A 26,573-nucleotide genomic window follows, 5' to 3' on the forward strand; every position below is an offset into this window, starting at 1 on the left:
CAACACATTTTTATAGATATATATATAATAACTAATAAAATTTTATAGGATGGACATTTTTAAGTTATCAGTTTCAATACCACAGTATTATGAAGAAAAGGAGTTGTGAAATATTTCAATGAGACAGCAACCTAATAACCAATAAAACACACACAAAAAAGCCATATATAGGTCAACATTGTACTTGCTGTCTTGATCAATTGTCTTTACCATATGCACAAACTCTGAAGTATACTTACAATAAGTTCAACATATTTATTTCTTCTTACTGTTTTAGAGTTGTGGTCCTTGCTACTTTTAAAATTGTAAATTTTGTTGTTTTTTATAAAGAATCTCTCAATGAAATCGATTATAAATATTATGAACAACAAAATATAGGTTAATGTCTTAAGCCCCTCCTCCAGGTTATATTCTATATTTACTGATTTTGCCGCTACTATTCCAGAGTGGTGTCCCTTATAATAATATTAAAAAAAAATTTGTGGATTCAGGTTGATGAACACATCACTCAAATATATTTAAACCCTGTAACCCAAGAGCACAAACAGACATCAAGAAATGGTTTTAGTCTTTAATTATAGATAGGCACGAAAATGATCAGTTCTGAATTGTTTAGTCTTCACAAATTATTTTTGAATTTATTTGGATGAAATTGTTTAGTCTTCACAAATTATTTTTGAATTTATTTGGATGAATGTCAGTTTTTCATTGATAGATACCAATATTTGAGATACGAAGTGATGGAAGAGACTATTTTTTGTATTTTAATTGAATGAATATCATTTTATCATTAATAGATACCAATATTTGAGATAAGAAGTGATGGAAGAGACAATTTTTTGTCATCATTGATATTTGCTGGACATTATTGCATTCCAGAAGTAAGTTGTTTCATTTAATGATTGCTTCTCATTTTTTACTGTGACTTGATTTTAATTCACCAATTCAGAATCTAATGAACTATGGGTAATTTCATTGTGCTCGTACCCCAAAATGCAAAAATAACACATCACATGTTTGGTTAAATTTCAAATGTTTCCGACATTTTTAATCAATCACAACCTTTTGAAAATATTACCCAGAATGAATGAGATTCTGAAACTAAATTGCAGTTATGTTTTTGAAATGAAATAAATGCAATTTTCATAATCCAACTTGATGGAGAGTTGTCTCATTGGCACTCATACCACATCTTCTTATATCTAGTTAAAATTTTATCAAATCGCATGGGGAAGGAAGACTGCAATAAGTTGTGCTAGTAAAAGTGGAATAAAGACTTACATAAAAGAATGTTTGTGTGATAACAACTTGGTTAGTTGGTCAGTTGGTGAATATAAGTAATTCACGTCAAGTGAAAGGTGAGATTAATGATTTAAATTGCTTTGATATAACTATGTAAGTCCTTTCAAAATGTCGTCTTAGGTTGCTAGCTGCTGGGCTCATTTACAGAAAAATTTAAAACAAAATTCTACAAGAATATATTTTTTGATCTCCATAGAAAAATGTGTTAATTCGATGTAATGCTATTTTATCTATTCATTGAAGAAAAATGTATTTGCTTTAATTTTGTTGATTAGGTCATGGTTTCTTTTGACAACAAAATTTTAAGAGGAAACAGAACATCAAAGAAAGATTCTTCCAGTTTTGATGCATTTTGGTCACCAAATCTTCCACCATTGGCTAATTTGGAAATCAAAGTAACAGGTATGAATTGTACATGATTGAAAAAAATCACTGTCATTGGACATCAAAGCAGATTTTTAATGTTTTCTTTAAGGGACATTAGCTAAGGACTTGATAAAAAGTCAAAATTTGATTTTTTCGAGTCCAAAAAGCAGAATTATAAAATGATATTTCACTATTAGCAAGCAGTTTTGGTTTAATTTTGTCAAAATAAGCTCCAAGACATTGATGATATATTTTGGCTTGCAAGTCAATAATTCAACTCATTTGAACTCAAATTATTCAACCTTATTCATTCAAATTTCAATTTAACCCTTAACAGGGATTGGCTATACATGGGCTAAGCATGGTTAGTTATTAAAAAGAAAAGAAGGTCAACATTGAAAAGTGAAACAAGGCAGTTAACGGGAAGATCCCTTTCGTTGACTATCTCTGACCAACAAAAAAATCATTCAAATGCAGGTAAAACAATGATTTACACATTTGTTTAATCTATGACATGAAATCAAACAGACCTATCTGGATAACATTAAGATACCAGCTGATTGGCTCTCTCATCCAGAGAGCACCAATCATAATCCTGGATTTGTGACACATTTTTACTGTATAAAGTGTCCAGGTCCTCCCAAGAGTCCTGAGGAGGGACTGAATTATTCAGGTTATATTTAGATCTTGATCATTAAAGAAGATTTATTTTTTACTTGTAGTTGATTGGATGCTATATTTAGATCTGGTTCATTAGAGAAGATTTGTTTTTACTTGTAGTTGATTGGATGCTATACATATCTCTGGATCATTAGAGATGTTATATCTTTTACTTCTATTTGATTGGGAGAAATTTTATTGTTTACTTGTAGTTGATTGGGATGCTATATATAGATCTGGATCATTAGAGAAGTTTTCAGTAGCTACAACTTTATGTAGAAATGTTGGTGTATTAAGGTTGTTCCCAGGAATCACAGCACAGACTGTAAGTATACATAGCTAAGGGGATCATTAGTCATACAAAACATTGTAGTCTGGTCTTCTTTCCTATCAGGTCTTTGAAAGATACCCCTTTTTCAGAAAAGAAGCAGTATGATAAATATTACATGATAAACTTCATTAATTTTTTAATGCATTTCATAACTACAGCTGTTTGCATTCAGATCAAATATCATACTTAAAGATGTCATTCCTTTAATGCAGAATTTTTATGCCCCATTAAGTGTTACCCTTGACTGTCCATCCCATTTTCATTTCCCCACTCTACCATAAGTTTACCTCCTGCAAATTTTATGAAACTCATGCACAATGCTAAGAACCGCAACACACAGACAGAGTTCGAATTTGGGCAGTGAGTCACTTACCATTTTAGAGTTATACTCCTACATAACTCAAACTTAAGTTTGTCTCATGCAAATTTTATGAAACTCATACACGATACTAAGAACCACCACACGCAGACAGAGTTTGGGCAGTGATTTGTTTACTGTTCTAGAGTTATGCCCCTTTTTAACTTAGAAAATTGTAAAGCTTCAATGGGGGCATTTATTTTTTATTTTTCTAAATTTGTTTAAATCAAAAAACTCTGTGGATTCATTTATTTTTGTGGGTATCAATTTTCATGGATTGATGAAACAATGTATTTTCATGGATGATTGATTTCGTGATTTTTGAGAAGTGCATACGAACCTATAGATAATTTGTACTGCGTTGAACATCTAAATTTGTGGTTCACTTTTACCAACGAAATCAACTAAAATTGGTATCACGAGAATATTAATGAATCCACAGTAAAAGAGTCTTTAAAGTTGGCAATATTCTTTACATATCTACTATTTTCTCATGTTTTAAGGTTCAAGTTTTTTTTTACATGTGCCCCAAAATTGAATATAAGCTATGTTTTGAAACACTACTGCATTTTTCTGGCTAAATTGCTCATAGTTATGGTACTGATATATTGTAAAGGAACATTAATTCTATGGTGAAAATGTGTTTTGTAGGTTCGTGCATTTATGTCGACACCAATGCAGGGTGTAGTATTACAGACATATGGAGTAGGTAATGCCCCCAGTAATAGACCTGACCTATTACTGGCATTTAAAGAGGCTACTAATATGGGTGTTATCATTGTGAATATTACTCAGTGCACAAGAGGATTTGTCGACGCATCTTACGAGACAGGAAAGGTAAACTTATAAGTGGATTAAATTTACTGGGCTACTTAATTAAGTTCATTTACGCATTTTATGCAATAGGAAACGTAAACTTTATTCATGGATTAAATTAACTGTATTTGTGGATTAAATTTGCTCGTCTAATCAGTTAGGTTCATTGACGTATCTTATGCAACAGGAAAGGTAAACTTTATTCATGGATTAAATTAACTTTATTTGTGGATTAAATTTACTGGGCTTATTAATTAGGTTCATTGACACATCTTATACAACAGGAAGCGTAAACTTGATTCATGGATTAAATTAACTTTTTTTCTGGATTAAATTTACTGGGCTGATTAATTAGGTTATTGATGCGTCTTATTTATTAAGCTTGAATTTGTATGATATATATAGAAATAGATTAGCTCAATATTTTAAAAGAAAAATATGTACATTGTTGTAATATATTATATAACAAAGAAGTACCTATAGCCATGAACAGACTCTGTAATATAATTGATTATTGATAATTTTTGTATAAAGATAAAAAATAAGGTAAGCTGGAGCAAGGTCTGCACACCTTTCTGATGCAAGTATTACATATGGTGCAATTGGTATGGTACATGTAGGATTGATACAATTTTTTGCCATTTGAATCTCGAAAAGTATGATATTAAATACAGTCAAAATTATGTCAGTAGACTGTTTTGGAATGAATGTAGTCAAAATTGTAACAGATACTTTTCTACCAAAACAACAAAACAGTTTCACCTCGTTCAAATTGTTCCCATACTGAATGTGGATGAAATATTTGCCAATGTTTGCAGTAATCCTTCTGTTAAGGGAACTGTTAAACTGCTGTCCCAGGTAAGGGGAGGTTTGGTGCCTTTAAATTAGTTTAACCCGTCACTTCTGTATGTGCCTGTCCCAAGTCAGGAGCCTGTAATCAAGTGGTTGTCGTTTGTTGTTGTATATTATATTTGTGTTCTTTCATTATTTTGAACATAAATCAGGCTGTTAGTTTTCTCGTTTGAATTGTTTTACATTTGTCATTTCGTGTCCTTTTATAGCTGACTATGTGGTATGGGTTTTGCTCATTGTTGAAGGCCATATGATGACCTATAGTTGTTAATTTCTATGTCCTTTGGTCTCTTGTGGAGAGTTGTCTCATTGGCAATCATACCACATCTTCTTATTTGTATATTAAGGTATCATTTAAAAAGATCCAGCTGCTAATAGTTTATGTGATTTTCAAAAATTGAAAAGTAACTGCAAAAAGCTGGATGAAAAATGATATGAGAAAGATTCTATGACAAGTCTCCCTCTAAAGAATTTTCTCTCTAAGGGAGATATCTCACACTTTGATTGACATCTATGTGCCACAGAGTATTCACAGATCTTTGCTTTTTTTTTTCACTTTGTTATATTTATTTTAATGCACAGAAATTGTTTGATTTCACTGTCTAATTTTATTTGCCTTGGCAACAAAATGTAAGTTCAATATATGCATCACAATATAATAAACTTTGTAAAGATATCCTCCCAACATCATGATTTGTCAACATTTTCATTTAGGACACACAAAAGATTTCCAAATTGAAGTTCCTTAAATTGTTTGGCCTGGAAAATTTTCACAAACTTTATCTTGACTCACAATTTTTTTTAAATATTATGGTTACTTGTCAAATTCTCAATTTGTTTTGTCTTGGCTCTCCAAAGAATCAAATATTTTGTTCACTCTGTGAAATCTGAAATGTTTTGCCTTGATTCACCAAAATATCAAAAGATGGGTCATAACATTTCTCAAAATATTAGAATTTTTGTTGTTGCTCGCAACTGTTTGAGAACATCTTAAAAGTTTTGCTGTAATTCACCAATATCTCAAAAGTTTTGCTGTGATTCACCAACTTCTCAAAAGTTTTGCTGTGATTCACCAATATCTCAAAAGTTTTGCTGTGATTCACCAACATCTCACAAGTTTTGCTGTGATTCACCAATATCTCAAAAGTTTTGCTGTGATTCACCAACTTCTCAAAAGTTTTGCTGTGATTCACCAATATCTCAAAAGTTTTGCTGTGATTCACCAACATCTCACAAGTTTTTCTGTGATCCACCAATATCTCAAAAGTTTTGCTGTGATTCACCAACTTCTCAAAAGTTTTGCTGTGATTCACCAATATCTCAAAAGTTTTGCTGTGATTCACCAACATTTCACAAGTTTTGCTATGATTCACCAACATCTCACAAGTTTTGCTGTGATTCACCAACTTCTCAAAAGTTTTTCTGTGATTCACCAACATCTCACAAGTTTTGCTGTGATTCACCAACATCTCAAAAGTTTTGCTGTGATTCACCAACATCTTTCAAGTTTTGTCATGATTCACCAACATCTCACAAGTTTTGTCATCATTCACCAACATCTCACAAGTTTTGCTGTGATTCAACAACATCTCAAAATAATTAAATTTTGGATGTAACAGGTCTTCTAATTGGCTGAAAGTTTTTTGTCTATAAGCTCATAGACATAATTTTGTCATGTGACTGTGACGTCATCAATGTTTTTTTCATGATTAACTCCTTAAAAATGGAATTTAGAATTAAATTATAAGGACTGACTGTAATATTTTCTCTGTCTATTCGAAATAACCTATAAAATGTGATGCACACTTTTAAATAACCCGCTTCATAGACAGAAAAGAAAATTACAGTCATTCCTTAAATAACTTTTGACTTGATTCCCCAACTTCTCAAAAATTTTGCTGTGATTCACAAACTTCTCAAAATTTTTGATTTGATTCACCAATATCTCACATGTTTTGCTGTGATTCACGGCCATCTCAAAACTTTTGACTTGATTCATCAACATCTCACAAGTTTTGCTGTGATTCACTTACATCTCAAATCTTTTGACTTGATTCACCAACATCTCACAAGTTTTGCCAAGATTCGCCAATATCTCAGAATGTTTGCCTGCATTTGTCTACATCTCACAAATTTTGATTTGAATTACCAACATCTGACAATTATTGCATTATTCACCAACCTCTCAGAAATTTTGCCATGACTCACCAATATCTCAGAAATTGTGTCATGATCTTACAAGTAATGCTTGATTCATTAACATCTCATTGATTTTGTCTTCATCTAACAAAGTCTCAGAAATTGTGTTATGATTCACCAATATCTCAGAAGAGGTTTCATGACTACTGGTAATATTAATTTCAAAAGTTTGTTTGTACTCACCATTTTTCACAATTTAAACTCACGAATGAATATTTAGAATGTTTTCTCTGAACTCACCAAGTTGAATTTGTATATATATTCCTTGATATTGTTTTACAGGCATTGTCAGATGTTGGAGTTATTGGAGGGGGAGATATGACTCCAGAGGCAGCACTTACAAAGCTATCTTACATACTTGGAAAGGAGACATACACAAATGAAAAGAAAAGGACTGTGAGTATTTTTCATTGTCAGCCATGATTGAGGTGTACCAGGGTGGAGGTATGACAGATATGACATTGAATGCAGCTTTGGTTAAGTTGTTGGTTAAACTTGGGAAGGAATGTAACCATGCCAAAATAAGTAAATTTTAGAAGGCCAAACAAAATCCAAAAAGTCATTGATTTAAAATGAGAATGTGGAATTATTTCCAAATAACCAAATATCATACCGAAGAAGTCAGTCAAATAAGATTATTTACCATGGTATAAATATTTCTATAGAATTTGGTCTCAATCAAGCATTAAAGAGACTTAATTTGACTTGCAATAGCCATTTTTCATAACAAACAAAGGTGTACAAATAAACTAAGTGTGGATTAATTGTTTTTCATGAATAAATAATCATGGATTTTGTGGGTAATATAGGTAAACCAGGAATTTGGATATTCAACATAAAGCAAATTTTCTGTAGACTTGTATATAAAGTATGTAAAGAATTTGTTTTAAAAAAGGGGTGGTATACTGTTTTACCTCTGTCTGTCCATCCGTCAGTCCATCCATCCGTCCGTCTGTCCGTCCCATGATATATTTTTCGTCGCATCTTTTTCAGGAACTACATCATAAGGATTTCTAAAATTTGGTTTCAGGGTTTATATAAGTCAGCTACACTGTGTGATGCGTTTTCAGATTCATGACTCAACAACTTCCTGTTTACCGAAACATTTGGGCGGGAGTATCATCAGTGAGCAGTAGCTCACAGTTTTACTTGTTTTTAGCTCACCTGGCCCAAAGGGCCAAGTGAGCTTTTCTCATCACTTGGCGTCCGTCGCCTTGTCGTTAACTTTTTACATTTTGAACTTCTTCTAGAGAAACACTGAATGGAATGAAACCAAACATGGCATGAATGTTCCTTATGAGGTGCTGACCAAGTGTTGTTACTTTGTAGTCGATCCATCGTCCAAGATGGCCGCCAGCGGGGGACTTGGTTTAACATAGGACCTTATGGGAAATACATACAAATGTCTTCTTTTAGAGAACCAGTGAATGGAATGAAACTAAACATGGCATGAATGTTCCTTATGAGGTGCTGACCAAGTGTTGTTACTTTGCAGTCAGTCCATCATCCAAGATGGCCGCCAGCGGGGGACTTAGTTTAACATAGGACCCTATGGGAAATACATACAAATGTCTTCTTTTAGAGAACCACTGAATGGAATGAAACAAAACATGGCATGAATGTTCCTTATGAGGTGCTGACCAAGTGTTGTTACTTTGCAGTCAGTCCATCATCCAAGATGGCCGCCAGCGGGGGACTTAGTTTAACATAGGACCCTATGGGAAATACATACAAATGTCTTCTTTTAGAGAACCACTGAATGGAATAAAACCAAACATGGCATGAATGTTCCTTATGAGGTGTTGATCAAGTGTTGTTACTTTGCAGCCAATCCATCATCCAAGATGGACGCCAGAGGGGGACTTAGTTTAACATAGGAACCTATGGGAAATACATACAAATGTCTTCTTTTAGAGAACCACTGAATGGAATGAAACAAAACATGGCATGAATGTTCCTTATGAGGTGCTGACCAAGTGTTGTTAGTTTGCAGTCAGTCCATCATCCAAGATGGCCGCCAGCGGGGGACTTAGTTTAAATAGGACCCTATGGGAAATACATACAAATGTCTTCTTTTAGAGAACCACTGAATGGAATGAAACCAAACATGGCATGAATGTTCCTTATGAGGTGCTGACCAAGTGTTGTTACTTTGCAGTTGGTCCATCATCCAAGATGGCTGCCAGCGGGGGACTTAGTTTAACATAGGACCCTATGGGAAATACATACAAATGTCTTCTTTTAGAGAACCACTGAATGGAATGATACCAAATATGGCATGAATGTTCCTTATGAGGTGTTGACCAAGTGTTGTTACTTTGCAGCCGAACCATCATCCAAGATGGCCGCCAGCGGGGGACTTAGTTTAACATAGGACCTTATGGGAAATACATACAAATGTCTTCTTTTAGAGAACCACTAAATGGAATGAAACTAAACATTGCAAGAATGTTCCTTATGAGGTGCTGACCAAGTGTTGTTACTTTGCAGTCGGTCCATCATCCAAGATGGCCGCCAGGGGGGACTTAGTTTAACATAGGACCCTATGGGAAATACATACAAATGTCTTCTTTTAGAGTACCACTGAATGGAATGAAACCAAACGTGGCATGAATGTTCCTTATGAGGTGCTGACCAAGTGTTGCTACTTTGTTGCTGATTTACTGTTCAAGATGGCCACCAGGATATTTTATTAAATAACGGGACCAATATTAAACCAAATTTGGCCTCAATGATTATTTGGGTATCTGTTATGATTTTTATCTATCTTTACATGATTTCTAAAACCAAAGTAAGAGTCAGGTGAGCGACACAGGCTCTTGAGAGCCTCTAGTTTTTTACAGTGGCAAAATATTATGTGTCTTCATTTTCATGATAAGAAGTATGACGTTGCTTGGATTTCAGTAAATTGAATGATTGTTCTGTCTTGTAGTATTTTTTTTTTCTTTGTTGATAGATGATGAGTCGCAATCTGAGAGGAGAGATGAAGGTCGTAGTCAAAGAAGATATGTCTATAATGGATTTTGAGTTAATAGAAGGTGTGGCTAAAACATTATGTCTTAGTAGTAAAGAGGTAAACAATTTAAACTATTTTTATAAAATTCTTATATGATTTTCATATTTACAAATACTTGAATATGATGGAATTGTAAGAATCTCTTTCCTCCATTTACACTTTGATAGACCATGCTGCCAGACTTATGTAACCTATGTCATCACTGTGATAGATATTCATGTGCTATATATGAAAGTGGAAAAATTTTAACCATTAGTTTAGTTGAGAAATACGAGGATTAAATGCATTTTTTCTGAAGGATATTGATATGTAAACTGGGACAATCCACTCAAAAACTGAACAAAAGTTTTCCTGTTTAATCCAATAGTAATTTTAAACATGATGTCAACTTGAAAGCATGTTTGCTAGATTGTAAGGGTTTTTGTAACCTTTAAGGCTCATCAGAAAGTCAATGAACCTCAATTGAACTCATTTATTTACTTGAATGAAAACTATTCCATAAAAAAGTTGAGGTTGGGGTGGAAAGCCCTATAGATGAATGAAGAATGAACAGTGGAGTTTTAAATGACAATTTAGAAAGCTAATACAAAGATCTTATAAAAAATTAATTGGAGGATGTAAGAAAAAAATGCTTATTTCCACATTTCCCCCATGTGTTTTTTTTTCGATAGCCATGACACAAAATATATTTTTTTGTATTACAGGAAGTGGTCAAATTAAAGGATGCATTGTATCCCAATCTGATGTGTACCTCGGCTAAGACTGGAGATATTCTTGCTTTAGAGAAACTTCGAGGAACTGTAAGTTGGACATTTTATGAATAAAAGATTTGAGGTAAATATCAATGAAATGGCAACCCAACAACACAAGATCATAAAAATAGACATCTCTGTGTATTAATTTAACATAAGAAGATGTGGTATGATTACCATTGAGAAAGCTCTCCATCAGAGACCAAATGCCATGGAAGTTAACAACTTCACTGAATGGTCTTTCGACAATGAGCAAAGCCAATACCACATAGTAAGTTTTGTTTTAATTATATTGTAATTTACTGTTTAAAGTTTTCTTTAATTATACAATTAAATATATGTTTTTTAACATTTGATTTTTTTAAAGGGAGGTAACTTTTCCTCAGCAAACCAAGATGGCCGAACAGCTTTACATGTGGCTTGTAGAGAAGGACATTTAGAGGTTGTACAGTATCTGTTACAACATGGGGCAAGTGTCCATGCCAAAGATCTAGACAAGAAAACTCCTTTGATGGATGCAGTTCAAAACAAACATTTCAGCATAATATCTATTCTTGTACAGACTGGGGCTATTATAACGTTTCAGCCAGTTATTCTTGCCATGGAATTATGTAGGTATGTAGCTTAGAAATGCATTAGTACAAATTATCAATCAATCGAGATTGTAGCTAGTGCTATTCTTAAATATAGCTTTATAAGTCTTAGTTGCTGGAGCAGAATTTTGGGAATATCCAATACACATGTATAATGATAATTGGACAAGCTGTTTATGTTTAGCCTGAAATATTTTTTTTCCAGCAACCAACAAATTTTTCAAAGATGCCTTAGAATGAACAATATGTATTACCTTATAAATTTTCCCTGAAAGGATATTGTTAAACAGCTACCAAAATGAAGATTTTTTTAAAGAAATTGTGGAAAAGAAAGGATATGTTCATGCAAACACAAAATCACTGCAGTGCTGTTCTTCAACTCAAAATCACATTGAGGAAATTAACAAAGAGAAAAAATCTAACACATCACTGCAAGTTCAAGATGACCACTAGTATCATATTGAGAAAAATTCTTTGTTGGGTGTTTATCATGCTACATCTGTGCTTTAAAGAACACAGCTGTGTGGTGATATCAACAAATTATAAACTATATCTGAGAAAGACATCTAACAAATACTTCATAGGTTGCCTGACAATTTCAGTATGTCTTCAGTCTTTCAAGGCTCGTAAATTGTAAGTTGGTTTTCTTGTTTCAATTGTTTTACATTTTGTCATGTTGGTGCTTCTTATAGCTTACTATAAGGTATGGGTTGTGCTTTTTGTTGAAGGCTGTATGTTGACTTATAGTTGCTAACATCCCCATCATTTGATCTCTGGTGATAGTTGTCTCATGGCAATCATACCAAATCTGCTTATTTTTATATTGTGTGAAAAACCTAAATTCTAATGGGACAAAAATGACGCTATTGCAAACAAAGCTACCGGTAACAGTAACCTGACATCATTATGAATAAGCAATCAATCACAACACCTGAAATAACCAGTTGATTGTACAAGATAAATAAACCCAACTTTGTTTTAAATTACTTTAAACAAAACTGCTGTGCATTGTATAAAAGAGCCAAACAATTGAAGATTGTATTTGACTACTTTGGATCACAAACAAGCAGGTTATTTAATCAAGCAATAGTAAAATCAGGGAACAAATAAGTTGTCTTTGCTGTGATGTATTGATTGAAGGCGTTTAACCTCATTATCCAAATGTTTTGTTGTCATATTTGTCTTTAATTTGGCACTTGTAGATTTTTATTATACCCCCTCTTTAAAAAGTGGGGGTATACTGTTTTACCTCTGTCTGTCCGTCAGTCCGTCCATCCGTCCCATGAATATTTTTCGTCGCATCTTTCTCAGGAACTATATCATAAGGATTTCTGAAATTTGGTTTCAGGGTTTATATAAGTCAGCTTTACCTTGTGATGCGTTTTCAGATTCATCACTCAACAACTTCCTTTTAACCGAACACTTATATATTTTTACACTATTAAAATTATCCATATTTGAGTGGGGTATCATCAGTGTGCAGTAGCTCGCAGTTTCACTTGTTCAATCTAATTTCCTGACAACCAGTCACCAGTCATTTAATTTCCTCTGTGCAAATTAAGCTACAGCAATTATCTGTTTTATTTCAATTTAGTCCTGGAAGCAGTTTATCAAGGATCTACTTCACACTATTTTTCCAGCTGTTTAAATTTCCTTCTTTGGAATCTATTCTTTCGACATCTATGGGAATGGAAGTTAATCGTACCTAATGAAATGGTTTAATTTTCTTCTAGGGCTGCATCTCAAGAAGATATTGACACATTAAAGGCCTGGAAAATTGCTGGAGCTGATTTGAATGAAAGTGATTACGACAATAGAACAGCTTTACATGTGGTAAATTATTTCATTTTTAACAGAAATAGTTTCTCTCATCTCTTAAACTTTGCGGGTGAAGTGTTGGACTTTGCCAATGATGAATTTATTATTCTATCTGGTAACTAAAATTCATGTTTGTTGTCACTTTGGACAATGAAATATAATTGGGTTATTGCATTTTAAGCATTTGAAGCTTGCACATGTAAACAAATTTGATCTGATATATGCAATCACTGCATGGCATCAAATTAAGAAATAAAAAAATATTTTCTGGTGAAACTTGTACACTGAAATATGTACAAATGTTTTGAAACTTGCCAAAAAAATTGGAAGTTGGCAATTTTTCTAGCGACATATATTTGAAGGCCATGCATTGTATAGATGACCTATATTTTACACCTAACTGATTTTTGCACAGTTTAAAATCAAAGATACCTTACCAAAAAAAAAATGTAAGTGTACATCTACAATTTTTATCCCCACCTCTCCCTGTATATCAAGTTGAATTTTGGTTTCAGGTTATTTATCATGAAACTACCGGTATATGCCAAATTAGGGTTTGGACGAAGATTTTGCCGTTCACTGAACATGGAAATGTTATATTGCAAGTTGGACCTGCTATGCTGTCCTATGACACACATTCTTGATACCAATTGTTTACAGAATATCAGCTGTGTCATAATGTGATAAAATATATGCCATTGTAATATCAATGAGACAAGAACATTCAAGCATTACAAGGTCATTAAAACAGATATTTTGTGGTTACTATAATGAATGGTATGGCACGTTCCCACACCATATGGTATCCATTTAGTAAGGAAAAAAGGGATAGCAAAATCAGGCATTTGATTTATTTTTTAAAATGGGAAAGGTTGAGGTCTCAAAAAATAGTTTAACTATGCAGCATAATTATGTGCATGTCCCAAGTCAGGAACCTTGCCAGTGGTTGTTTTAGGTCATATCTTAATATATTTTCTTATTTTGGAAAAGCGTTGATGGCAGATCTGTGATAGTTTCTGTTTGATTTATTCACAGCTATTTTTACACTTTGGGTGATTAAGATCTTAATATCTTGGCATATTTTATAGATACCTGTCTGTATATTGCCCTCTGTATTTGTCTTTTGTTGTTTTTGTGTCAATGGGTTGCTGTCTCATTGATTTCTTAGATAATTAAGTTCCTAAAAATGCTGAAAAATAGAAAATCAAGCTTAAATTAAATTCAGTATTTTCCTTTGTTGTGTCCATTTTCAGTCACGTTATAATTCCCATTGAAACTTCCAACAAATGATATTGGTTTGAGGGTACCCAAATTTCACCTATTTTGACAGTTTTTTCACCTATGTTTATGTATGATCCAGTCTAAAATTCCATTCTGTGTTTATTTTGTAGATGTTTCCTTATTTACTATATAGTTCCACCAATTTAATTTTGAATGTATATTGAATCATAGAAAAATGGGTTGAGCCGACCTCCAAATGATCCATAATTCTGTAATGAGGAGTACCAAAATTGCATCCATGCTTTCATTCACATCCATAGAAATTGAATAACTGATGATTTGTTTTATTTCTCCAAATATTTACAACAATTTGACAATAGTACATGCTTACAATTCATTTTTTTCGAGCCTTCGACTTTAGTCGAAAAAGCGAGACATAGCGATCCTATATTCCGTCGGCGGCAGCGTCCACAAATATTCACTCTGTGGTTAAAGTTTTTGAAATTTTAATAACTTTCTAAAACTATCCTGGATTTCTACCAAACTTGGACAGAAGCTTGTTTATGATCATAAGATAGTATCCAGAAGTAAATTTTGTAAAAATAAAATTCCATTTTTTCCGTATTTTACTTATAAATGGACTTAGTTTTTCTGCCGGGAAATATTACATTCACTCTGTGGTTAAAGTTTTTAAAAACTTTAATAACTTTCTTAAGCTATCCTGGGTTTGTACCAAACTTGGACATAGCTTGTTTATGATCATGAGATAGTATCCAGAAGTAAATTTTGTAAAAAAATAAATCCATTTTTTCCTTATTTTATTTTTAAATGGACTTAGATTTTCTGCCAGGAAACAACACATTCACTCTGTGGTTAAAGCTTTTTAAATTTTAATAACTTTCTTATACTATTTTGGATTTGTACCAAACTTGGACAGAAGCTTGTTTATGATCAAAAGCTAGTATCTAGAAGGAAATTTTGTAAAAAAATAAATCCATTTTTTCTGTATTTTACTTTTAAATGGACTTGGATTTTCTGCCAGGAAACAACACATTCACTCTGTGGTTAAAGTTTTTTAAATTTTAATAACTTTCTTATACTATTTTGGATTTGTACCAAACTTGGACAGAAGCTTGTTTATGATCAAAAGCTAGTATCTAGAAGGAAATTTTGTTTTCTTCCAGTTAACATTACATTCAGTCTGCAGTTAAAGTTTTTAAACATTTATTAGATTCATAAACTATCCTGGATTTTTACCAAACTTGGACAGAAGCTTCTTGCAATCAAAAGATAGTATCAAGTGGAATATTTTTATTGATTTACTTCCTCATTTTTGTTGAGCCTGCGATTAACAGAAAAAGTAGGCGAGACACTGGGTTCCGCGGAACCCTTACGAATTTTTTTATAAATTGGATGCTTGTAACAGATTTTAATTGCTCATCTTTTTGTGGGCGCCGTAGATTTGACTTTTTCCAGTTAATACTTCATCTGTTCATATATACTGTGAACATTTTGTGTAAAATTTAAATATATATAGCTGTGTTGAAAATGTGTAAAATGTCAAATCATAGAAATACAATTTGTTTAGTTTCTAAGAAAACTTGTAAGATTTCCACTGCTATTTTTGCTTAATGAGTGCAATTTTGGTACTGTACATATCTAAGATAACAGAATTCTGTGAAGTAATAATAGTACTAATAATCTGTAATTTGTACATTTTCTATTTGATCCTACCCTGTACTGCCTGATATATTTTTTAGATCATGGACAGGACCTGATACTTGAAAATATTAGGCAATGACGTCATGTATAGCGCAGCAATGTCACATGTTTATAGCCATCTGCGTCAATTCATCAATGAAATGCATCCGACTTCATTCATATACGTGAAAAACTATCAAAAGGTTTTGTACCTGTAAAAATAGTTACTAACCATTTCATTTTATTTCATATTCTCAACCAAAAACATATTGTTAAGACTAAATAGAATTATGGCATTTTATATTTTTATACTGACTTCACCAGCTCGAATATCAACTTGCCTAAGCAGGCTTGCTTGACATTCTTGCTGATAAAGTCAGTATAAAAAAAATGCCATTAATCTATATTTATGTATATTTTTGTTTACCCTTTGTTAGCAATAAAGTTTTGGGTAATTGATTAAACGTAAAATTTATTAAATATTTTATTACATTTCACAGGCTGTAAGTTTAGGACATGTTGAAACTGTGAAATTTCTTCTAGACAATGGTGGATCCTGGATGTTAAATGATGCGTTCGGAAAAACGGCAGAAGAACATGCAGAGTTGTTAGGAAGAACGGAAATATTAGAATTGATTAGCAAGGCTAAAGAACAACATACGCAAGGCACATAGATTAGAACACAATATATACTGTACATCAAAATTTACATGCATGTGATAGTTTGGGAATATAATGTACTGTGAATGTATTATTGCCATTCAGTGTGGTACCAATTTTTAGTGATGTTTTATCATATCCAATGCAATACACTTTTTTAAGTTGTTAGTACAAAATTTATTTTAGTTTTCATCCAGTGCTTTCAAGAATGTGTCAAACAGTCTGCACCGTTAGCCACTAGTCTGATACCCCAGACTAGTAAAAAAATTTTGGACTAGTAAGTTTTTGCAAAACTTTGTTCAGCCACATAAGAAAATTGTTGGAATATTGGTCTTCGGACTAGAAGTCAGAAAAGATTCTGGTGCAGACTGGTCAAATTACAAGCTTTGTTGTTTGTCTTTACCCTTACATTCTTCCACAAATAATTTATGCCTATATATGTGTTCAAAGCTAAAGATCATTCAAGTCTTACAATATATTTATTTTTTTTAGTCAGTTAGTTGGATGTTGAGGTGTTTAACCTACTACACAACAGCTTAGTGCTCTAAGTCAGACAACAATATATTTATACTTAGAAATCATTATGGAGCAGATTAATAGTATTAGCTACAGTCAAACCTGCATATTTAGGTCATTCTTGGGAGAAGAGAAAAGGGACCTTATAAGAGAGGTGACCTTTGAACTGTGGTTCAAAATGTGTAGGTATTGCTATAATGGGACAAGAAGAGATTGACCTGACAAGACAAGTTTTTATACGACCGCAAAAAAATTTTGTGGTCGTATATTGGTATGACGTTGGCGTCGTCGTCGTCGTCGTCGTCGTCGTCGTCCGGCGTCGTCGTCGTCGTCCGGCGTCGTCGTCCGAATACATATTGGTTTTCGCACTCTAACTTTAGTTTAAGTGAATGGATCTTTTTGAAATTTGACCATAAGGTTAAATACCACAAAAGGAAGGTTGGGATTGATTTTGGGGGTTATGGTACCAACAGTTAAGGAATTAGGGGCCAAAAAGGGGCCAAAAATGAGCATTTTCTAGTTTCCAGACAATAACTGTGGAACGGTGTATGGATCTCTCTGAAATTATACTACAAGTTTCCATACCACAAAGGGATGGTTAGGATTTGCTTTGGGGGGTTATGGCTCAAACCGTTTAGGAATTAGGGGCAAAAAAGGGGGAAAAACAAGGTTGTCCTGGTTAATGGACAAATACTTTAGTACAAAACATAATTTAAAGCAGTGTAAGGGAGATAAATCAAATACATCATTGAAATTATCTCCCTTACACTGCTTTTAAATTATGTATAAAGTAATGGTTAATGAACAATAAAGATAATCTAAAACAGTGTAAGGGAGGTAATCCAAATACAACGTTTTGGTTACTTCCCTTACACTGCTTTTAAATTATGTTTAAAGAAATGCATATTTATAAAGGAAGACCAGTAAAAATATCTGCAAATGTTTTCATCTTTTTTTTTTACAAAAAAATCCATATGAAAGATTTGACACTATATTTTTATTAATTCTATTATAAAATAGATTAAGTTAGCACTATGGTAAATTTAAATGGGTAATTATGGTTGCCAACTCCATTGGAAATTTGAATTGAGATTATGACCATATCTTGAGGGAAAGAATTTTTTTGGGGGAAAAAGGGGGGGGGGGGGTAAAAAGAAATTGTGGGGGGCCAATTTTTTCTCATTTCAGATTTCAGAAATTAAAAAGAATTATTCTTCAAATAATTTTTTTTTTTCAAATTTCAAATATTGAAAAATTTCAAGAAGTAATCTTTAATTGCACAGTATGGCGCATTAGATTTGTAAAATCTTTGATCACATTTATTTATTTGTTATGCCGAATCTAACAGTGTATTTAGATTTTTAATTTTGGGTCCAGTTTTCAAATTGGTCTACATTAATGTCCAAAGGGTCCAAAATTAAACTTTGTTTGATTTTAGCAAAAATTGAATATATGAGGTTCTTTGATATGCTGAATCTAAACATGTATTTAGATTTTTGATTTTTGGCCCAGTTTTCAAGTTGGTCCAAATTGGGGTCCAAAATTAAACTTTGTTTGATTTCAACAAAAATTGAATATATGGGGTTCTTTGATATGCTGAATCTAACCATGTATTTAGATTTTTTATTTGTGGACCCCGTTATCTAATTGGTTCATATTGAGGTCAAAAGGGTCCAAAATTAAACTTTGTTTGATTTCATCTAAAATTGAATTATTGGGGTTCTTTGATATTCCAAATCTAACGGTGTATTTAGGTTTTTAAATTTGGGTCCTGTTTTTTAAATTGGTCTACATTGAGGTCCAAAGGGTCCAAAATTAAACTTAGTTTGATTTTGACAAAAATTGAATTCTTGGGGTTCTTTGATTTGCTGAATCTAAACATGTGTTTAGATTTTTGATTATGGGCCCAGTTTTCAAGTTGGTCCAAGGTAGGGTCCAGTATTTAAACTTTGTTTGATTTCAACAAAAATTGAATATATGAGGTTCTTTGATATGCTGAATCTAAACATGTATTTAGATTTTTGATTATGGGCCCAGTTTTCAAGTTGGTCCAAATTGGGGTCCAAAATTAAACTTTGTTTGATTTCAACAAAAATTGAATATATGAGGTTCTTTGATATGCTGAATCTAACCATGTATTTAGATTTTTTATTTATAGGCCCCGCTATCAAATTGGTTCATATTGAGGTCAAAAGGGTCCAAAATTAAACTTTGTTTGATTTCATCGAAAATTGAATTATTAGGGTTCTTTGATATGCCAAATCTATCCGTGTTTTTAGATTTTTAATTTGGGTCCTGTTTTTTAAATTGGTCTTCATTGAGGTCCAAAGGGTCCAAAATTAAACTTAGTTTGATTTTAACAAAAATTGAATTCTTGGGGTTCTTTGATATGCTGAATCTAAACATGTGTTTAGATTTTTGATTATGGGCCCAGTTTTCAAGTTGGTCCAAGTTGGAGTCCAAAATTAAACTTTTTTTGATTTCAACAAAAATTGAATATATGGGGTTCTTTGATATGCTGAATCTAACCATGAATTTAGATTTTTTATTTGTGGGCCCGGCTATCAAATTGGTTCATATTGAGGTCAAAAGGGTCCAAAATTAAACTTTGTTTGATTTCATCAAAAATTGAATTATTAGGGTTCTTTGATATTCCAAATCTAACCGTGTATTTAGATTTTTAATTTTAAGTCCCGTTTTTTAAATTGGTCTACATTAAGGTCCAAAGGGTCCAAAATTAAACTTAGTTTGATTTTAGCAAAAATTGAATTCTTGGGGTTCTTTGATATGCTGAATCTAAACATGTGTTTAGATTTTTGATTATGGGCCCAGTTTTCAAGTTTGTCTAAGTTGGGGTCCAAAATTAAACTTTGTTTGATTTTAACAAAAATTGAATATATGGGGTTATTTGATATGCTGAATCTAACCATGTATTTTGATTTTGGACATTGGACCATAATAGGTAAATTAAAAAAATTCAAGTTCTTAGACCACATTCTTTCTGTGTCAGAAACCTATGCTGTGTCAAATATTTAATAGCAATCCAAATTCAGAGCTGTATCAAGCTTGAATGTTGTGTCCATACTTGCCCCAACTGTTCAGGGTTCGACCTCTGCGGTCGTATCAAGCTGCGCCCCAGCGAAGCATTTTATTACCTTTATAGCAGGTTTGACTGTATTTAGAAATTTTATAGACATCAAAATAAAAGAGTTTGATGGTACATGTATAAGTATAGTACATTCCTTTGTTTTTATATTTAATTCAATTTTGTCTCTTGTCATGTTTAGACATACATCATTAATGTTAAGTTGAAGTGCTATTTAATCTTTATGTTTTGTATATAATTATTTTGCATCAGAATTTTAATGCTTGGTTTATACTATCAATGTCTGAACTTAATATGAATCTCAATAGATTTAATACTGTAAATTGCGAAATTAATGCATGAATTTTTTTTCAAAACCCACAACAAAATGAAATAATACTACATGGTACCTTGTTCATAGATTGCTAATAGTGAACTTCCTATATTAGGATATGTATTGTAGTGAAACCAGACTCAATGACCGCATATTTTTCAACTTAGGACCTAAAATTTTTATTATGTCTTACAGACCCTATCATTCTTTTGCAAGAAATCAAACACATATTTATATAGTTTTGCATTATTAACTTTACATGTTGTTATTGATTGTTTTCATATTTATTGTTATATACTGTTAAAAGTTGTAAGGCTTTCAAGTTAATCCGAGTGAGTATGTGTGCGAGTCTTAACTCTGAGATTATTTTATTGAATCTCACTAGAATGCTTGGCTATCAGGGTAGACGTGCCGTAGAAGGCATCTCTATAAACTGTTAATTACTGCCTGTAATAGACACTTAAAATTTCCTTTGATGAACTAAGTATGTAGGATGAATCTCTTTCTTAAGTGCACCTACACTTAAATGTTTCTTTCAAACACAAATAAATACTTTACATAAAATTGTGCTTTGTTTTTTTAATTTGTGATTTATATAATACTGTTTATTTTATATAAGATAAAGATAATTTATTAATAGTAAACATATGATTATGTAATTGAATGTTTACCTGTCATCAGCCATTTGTGCAAGAAACACAAGACATCTGTGTCATTACTTGTATTCTCTTCTACAACAGATCTAGTTTGGTATATTGTTGTATTTTAGTCCACATTTTACATGTCATACATTACTTGGTCAGGAATCAAGATATATTTTTTTTTTCAATTTTGTCTGTACATATTTATTTAAAACATATCAACTTTTAGCATTTCTAAACTTTTAAAGAAAAACTTCACAAAAAACCAAAACAGCATCCTTTTTATACCATCTTGTCATTGATATTTATATATTAGAAACAGCCAAAAAATATATTTTACTACAAGATGTCTTATACAAAGTTTTGATGTGAGTGAAATATTTCAATTTCAAATTGACCAAAAAGTATGTTTAAATTTATCCTTTTAGGTCAAGTATGTGAATGTTTACTTGGCTAGGGAGCTGCCATTTGATTTTTATGGGGGGGCTAGGATGAAAAATTTTGTCCTGCATTCTTTTTTAGATGTAATTTCTGTTCTGCCTTTTTATTTTTCACTCTATTCGGTCCTGCCTTTTTTTTTTTATTTTATCCTGACTTTTTTTTACATAAATTGTCATCCTGCCTTTTTTTTGCAAAGTGTCTCATCCTGCCTTTTTGTCGAGCCTTCCACTTTTGTCGAAAAAGTGAGACATAGCGATCCTACATTCCGTCGTCGTCGGCGTCCACAAATATTCACTCTGTGGTTAAAAATTTTGAAATTTTAATAACTTTCTTAAACTAACCTGGATTTGTACCAAACTTGGACAGAAGCTTGTTTATGATCATAAGATAGTATCCAGTAGTAAATTTAAAAAAAAAAATTCTGGGTTTTCCGTATTTTACTTATAAATGGACTTAGTTTTTCTGCCAGGAAACATTACAGTCACTCTGTGGTTAACGTTTTTGAAATTTTAATAACTTTCTTAAACTATCCTGGATTTCTACCAAACTTGGACAGAAGCTTGTTTATGATCATAAGATAGTATCCAGATGTAATTTTAGTAAAAAGAATTAATTTTTTTTCCGTATTTTACTTATAAATGGACTTAGTATTTCTGCCAGGAAACATTACATTCACTCTGTGGTTAAAGTTTTTAAAATTTTAATAACTTAAACTATCCTGGATTTGTACCAAACTTGAACAAAAGCTTGTTTATGATCAAAAGCTAGTATCTAGAAGGAAATTTTGTTAAAATTTTGTACCTGTTTTTTCGTATTTTACTTATAAATGGACTCTTCCAGTTAACATTACTTACAGCCTGCAGTTAAAGTTTTTAAAACATTTATTAGATTCATAAACTATCCTGGATTTTTACCAAACTTGGACAGAAGCTTCTTACAATCAAAAGATAGTATTGAGAGGAATATTTTTATTAATTTTTTTCCTCATTTTTGTTGAGCCTGCGATTAACAGCAAAAGTAGGCGAGACAGCGGGTTCCGCGGAACCCTTACAAATTTTTTTTTACTGCCTTTTTTTTTTACTCAAAACTCCTGTCCTGCCTATTTTTTTCAATTTTCATCCTAGCCCCCTCATAAAAATCAAATGGTAGCTCCCTTAATGATGTCACAGTGACAATACAGATGACATTTCTGCACCAAGATTCATATTATATCTTACTTTGCATTTATGAAAAATTAACATAATTGTGAATGTATTAAATATTTTTACTATTTCTGAAATTTCAAGGACTAAAAATAATGGCTTCTGTCATAAAAAATCGTCCTTTGTTGTGGCACATATGGTTAGGCTCATAAATATTGATTCCAGTAATATATATTTCAATGGGATTTTTTTTTAGTAATTTTTATTTAATCATTTTCATCATTAACAGTTGGAGTTATATAATATGAATTATTATGAGTTATGAATAATTTTGTGTGACTTTGAAATTTAATAGACATCTAATTATAGAACTAATTATATCATATGAAGCCATCTGTTGCTCATGGTTTATTGTAAGTTTTTTATACCAACAGTAATTCATGTATGAAAGAAATCAAAGAATGCATTATATATTATGCATCAGTACATTTCTCAAACTAAATGTTTAATACTGTTGATTCATTATTAAACATGGTATGCCAATTTTCCTGGATTAGTGTGTGCATAATTAAGCACAAATTTAAATAATTTAATGACAATAGAATAAGAAGAGAAACTAATTGGTTTGGCAAAATGTCTCATTTTCTACATTATTTTGTTATGTAATATTTGTTTACAAGCTTATTTTTTGATACCCCACCTACAATAGCCATTATGTTTTCCTGTCTGTGCTTTCATCAATTAGACTGAGTTGCTATGCATGCCTGGTCTGTATCAGGATAAGCATTTAGTTTAGGGTAGTTTACCATGAAGTTTTGTTCACATCAGCTTGAAACATAAATAGAAATAAGAAGATGTGGTATGAGTGCCAATGAGACAACTCTCCATCCAAGTCACAATGTGTAAAAAGTAAACAATTATAGGTCAAAGTACGGCCTTCAACACAGAGCCTTGGCTCACACCCAACAGCAAGCTATAAAGGGCCCCAAATGACTAGTGTAAAACAGTTCAAACAGGAAAACCACCGATCTAAATTATATAAAAAAACGAGAAACACTTAAGAACCACATCAACAAACAACAACCACTGAACACATATTCATTATGATGTGAACTTTTTAAAAGCATGCCAAATTAGGGTTTTGACCAAGATTTTATGGTAGAGCAAGTGGGGCATGTTGTCCTGTGAACACATGTTGTTGTTTGTATACTATATTATATTCCTTTCTGTTTTTTGAATCTCTATTAGTTTTTATTTTTAGTGCAGCTATTTATGTTGATATCATTTATTAGATAATCAAATTGTTTCATCAATATTGTGTAGAATTTTTATTCCTGGGTTCCAATTTTTGTAGAATTTACAATTATTCAGAACCTTAAATTTTAATATTTTTATTTCAATATATCCTTAAGGGTGACAATATGATTTGTCATACAGTAACACAATTATCTTATGAAATTGATTTGTTGTGAGCAATGTCTGAAACAATGCATTTAGATAGAGCTATACTTATGATTTCTCCTCAAAGCTTGAAAAGGAGAAAGAATGAGTTAAGTTCAAAAATCAAATTGTATCATAAAGCCCTATAATGGCCCCTAATTCTGGCTTAAAGTTCAAATAAGGATTTATTGTCAAATATTACAATGAATTAATGTTAAAACATTGACTAGGTAGGAAATATATCTTTTTATTGAAAATTTGAATATTAATGTTCTTTTCATGACATTACAAATGATTTTCCTCAGAAATAAATAAAAAAAATTTCCATGGGTTTTTTTACTTTTATCACCCTGTTCTTTTCTTTAAAAAATGAATCTGATTTTGAATAGACTGAAGAATTTTAATTTTAAAGGGGCTAAATGACGGCTCTTTACATACTTTCTCCTTTGAACCCAGGAATAAAAGTGCTGCTTGCATAGTATAACCATCCATAATATACTGTTAAGTTTTATGGTTTTTTATCCAGTGTTTCTGTTCAAGAATATTTTCAGTTGATAATTTATTAGGGTGCTTTTTCATGTTTTTTAACATTTTTTGCAGTGAATCATAAAAAATGAAATAAAAACATTAAAATTCATTTGTAATTTGATTTTATCTGCATGCATTACTGATTTAAGCTGTTCAGATGCATGCATGAGTGATTATATCTTCAGATGCTTGCATGAGTGATTTTATTTCCAATTGCAAGCACGAGTGATTCTATTTGTTCAGGGACATGCATGAGTAATTATATCGATTCGGTTGCATGTGTGAGACATTGTATCGTCTTAGGTGTAAGTTCTGTTAATCAATCATATTGCAATATTAAACAACTAACTGAAAAAATCCTTATCAAACTGTTAAGCTATAAGCTACATGTATTTCTATATTTTGTTTTTTGTTTGTTGTCAGTCATTCACCATCTTTTGAATGTAAAGTTGTAAAAGTGTTTCTGTTTTAAACCACCTGACCAGTTAAGAACAAATGTTGGCCTGAATTATCCAAAAGGAGCTTAATTAATAAAAAAAAAACTGTATCTGATGACCCGGTTGGCTTATCAACATGGGCTCTGTTACAAGGAGGATTCAAACATAAGGGTAACAGAGGCAAGACAGTATTTTATGCAAACCGCTTAAAATAATTATCTGATTGTTTGTTTACAGTTGGACAATAAGTAGTTGTATCAGAGTTTTGTTACTGCTGTTAGGTATTATAAATTTCATTAAAACAAGCTTTCTGCACCTTGAAGATATTTGTTGATATTTGAAATTACTCCAATTGTGTGAAGTCTCTAAAAGAGGCACCTGTCTAATAGCTCCAGACAAGTACTGTCTCATTTTCTGATAGTCATTAACAAGAAAATGAGTACAGGATTGTAGATATGATAAATAGTACATGAAGACATGAAATTTCAATGTGAGGACTTATATAACCTTTTAAGAACCCTTTTTATACGGCCGCAAAACATTTTTTGTGTTCGTATAATGGTATGATGTCGTCGTCGTCCGAAGACACATTGGTTTCCGGACAATAACTTTAATTTAAATGAATGGATCTGTATGAAATTTTTTAGGAAGGTTGGGATTGATTTTGGGGATGATGGTCCCAACCGTTTAGGAATTAGGGGCCCAAAACAAGCATTTTTTAGTTTCAGGATAATAACTTGTGTATAAGTATTTCGATTGCTCTGAAATTGTACCACAATGTTTAATACCACAAGTAGAAGGTTGGGATTCATTTTAAGGGTTATGGGGGCCGACAGTTTGGGAATTAAGGGCCAAAAACAAGCATTTTGCTAGTTTCCAGACAATAACTTGTGTGTAAGTGTATGGATCTCTCTGACATTGTACCACAAGGTTCCATATAACAAAGGGAAGGCTAGGATTGAGTTTGGGGTTAATTCCCCCAAACATGTAGGAATTAGGGGTAAAAAAAGGGCCAAAAACAAGCATTTTTCTAGTTTCCAGACAATAACTTGTGTGTAAGTGTATGGATCTCTCTGAAATTGTACTGCAAGGTTCCATACTACAAAGGAAAGGCTGGGATTGAGTTTTGGGGTTATTGCTCCAAGGGGGGTTTCAAAAAGTTGGGGAGGGGGGGTTTAAGGGATTCATATTTTTTTTTCAAAATTTTTAAAATTTAGAAATTTTGAAAAGTTTCAAGAAGAAATCTTCAATTGCACAGTATTGGGCAATGGATTTATAAGATTTTTGACCACATTTATTTTGTGTCAGAAACCTATATTATGTCAAAAATTTGATCACAATCCAAATTCACAGTATCAAGCTTG

The 26,573-nt window shown here is 32.2% G+C and overlaps 1 protein-coding gene and 1 long non-coding RNA gene across 3 annotated transcripts in view; both read left to right on the forward strand.

The window, feature by feature from the left end:
• The window catches only part of LOC127739235 (L-asparaginase-like), a 42,451-nt gene extending 25,673 nt beyond the window's left edge, over nt 1–16,778 (forward strand). For both annotated transcript variants that reach the window (XM_052250854.1, XM_052250855.1), the window contains 10 exons: nt 798–881; nt 1,578–1,704; nt 2,541–2,653; nt 3,669–3,854; nt 7,167–7,280; nt 9,841–9,957; nt 10,605–10,700; nt 11,020–11,267; nt 12,979–13,078; nt 16,486–16,778. In XM_052250854.1, the coding sequence (XP_052106814.1) occupies nt 798–881; nt 1,578–1,704; nt 2,541–2,653; nt 3,669–3,854; nt 7,167–7,280; nt 9,841–9,957; nt 10,605–10,700; nt 11,020–11,267; nt 12,979–13,078; nt 16,486–16,659 (1,359 nt within the window). In that variant the 3' untranslated portion in view covers nt 16,660–16,778. The remainder of the gene's footprint in view (nt 1–797; nt 882–1,577; nt 1,705–2,540; nt 2,654–3,668; nt 3,855–7,166; nt 7,281–9,840; nt 9,958–10,604; nt 10,701–11,019; nt 11,268–12,978; nt 13,079–16,485) is intronic.
• An 8-nt stretch (nt 16,779–16,786) lies between these two features.
• On the forward strand, nt 16,787–24,881 carry LOC127739250 (uncharacterized). The gene is made up of 2 exons (XR_008000363.1): nt 16,787–18,618; nt 19,144–24,881. It is a non-coding gene; the product is annotated as an uncharacterized LOC127739250 (long non-coding RNA).
• The last annotated feature ends 1,692 nt before the right edge of the window (nt 24,882–26,573 follow it).

This window comes from Mytilus californianus, unplaced genomic scaffold (genome assembly GCF_021869535.1).
Source record: "Mytilus californianus isolate M0D057914Y unplaced genomic scaffold, xbMytCali1.0.p SCAF_4, whole genome shotgun sequence".
In the NCBI taxonomy this organism is placed as follows: Eukaryota; Metazoa; Mollusca; class Bivalvia; order Mytilida; family Mytilidae; genus Mytilus; species Mytilus californianus.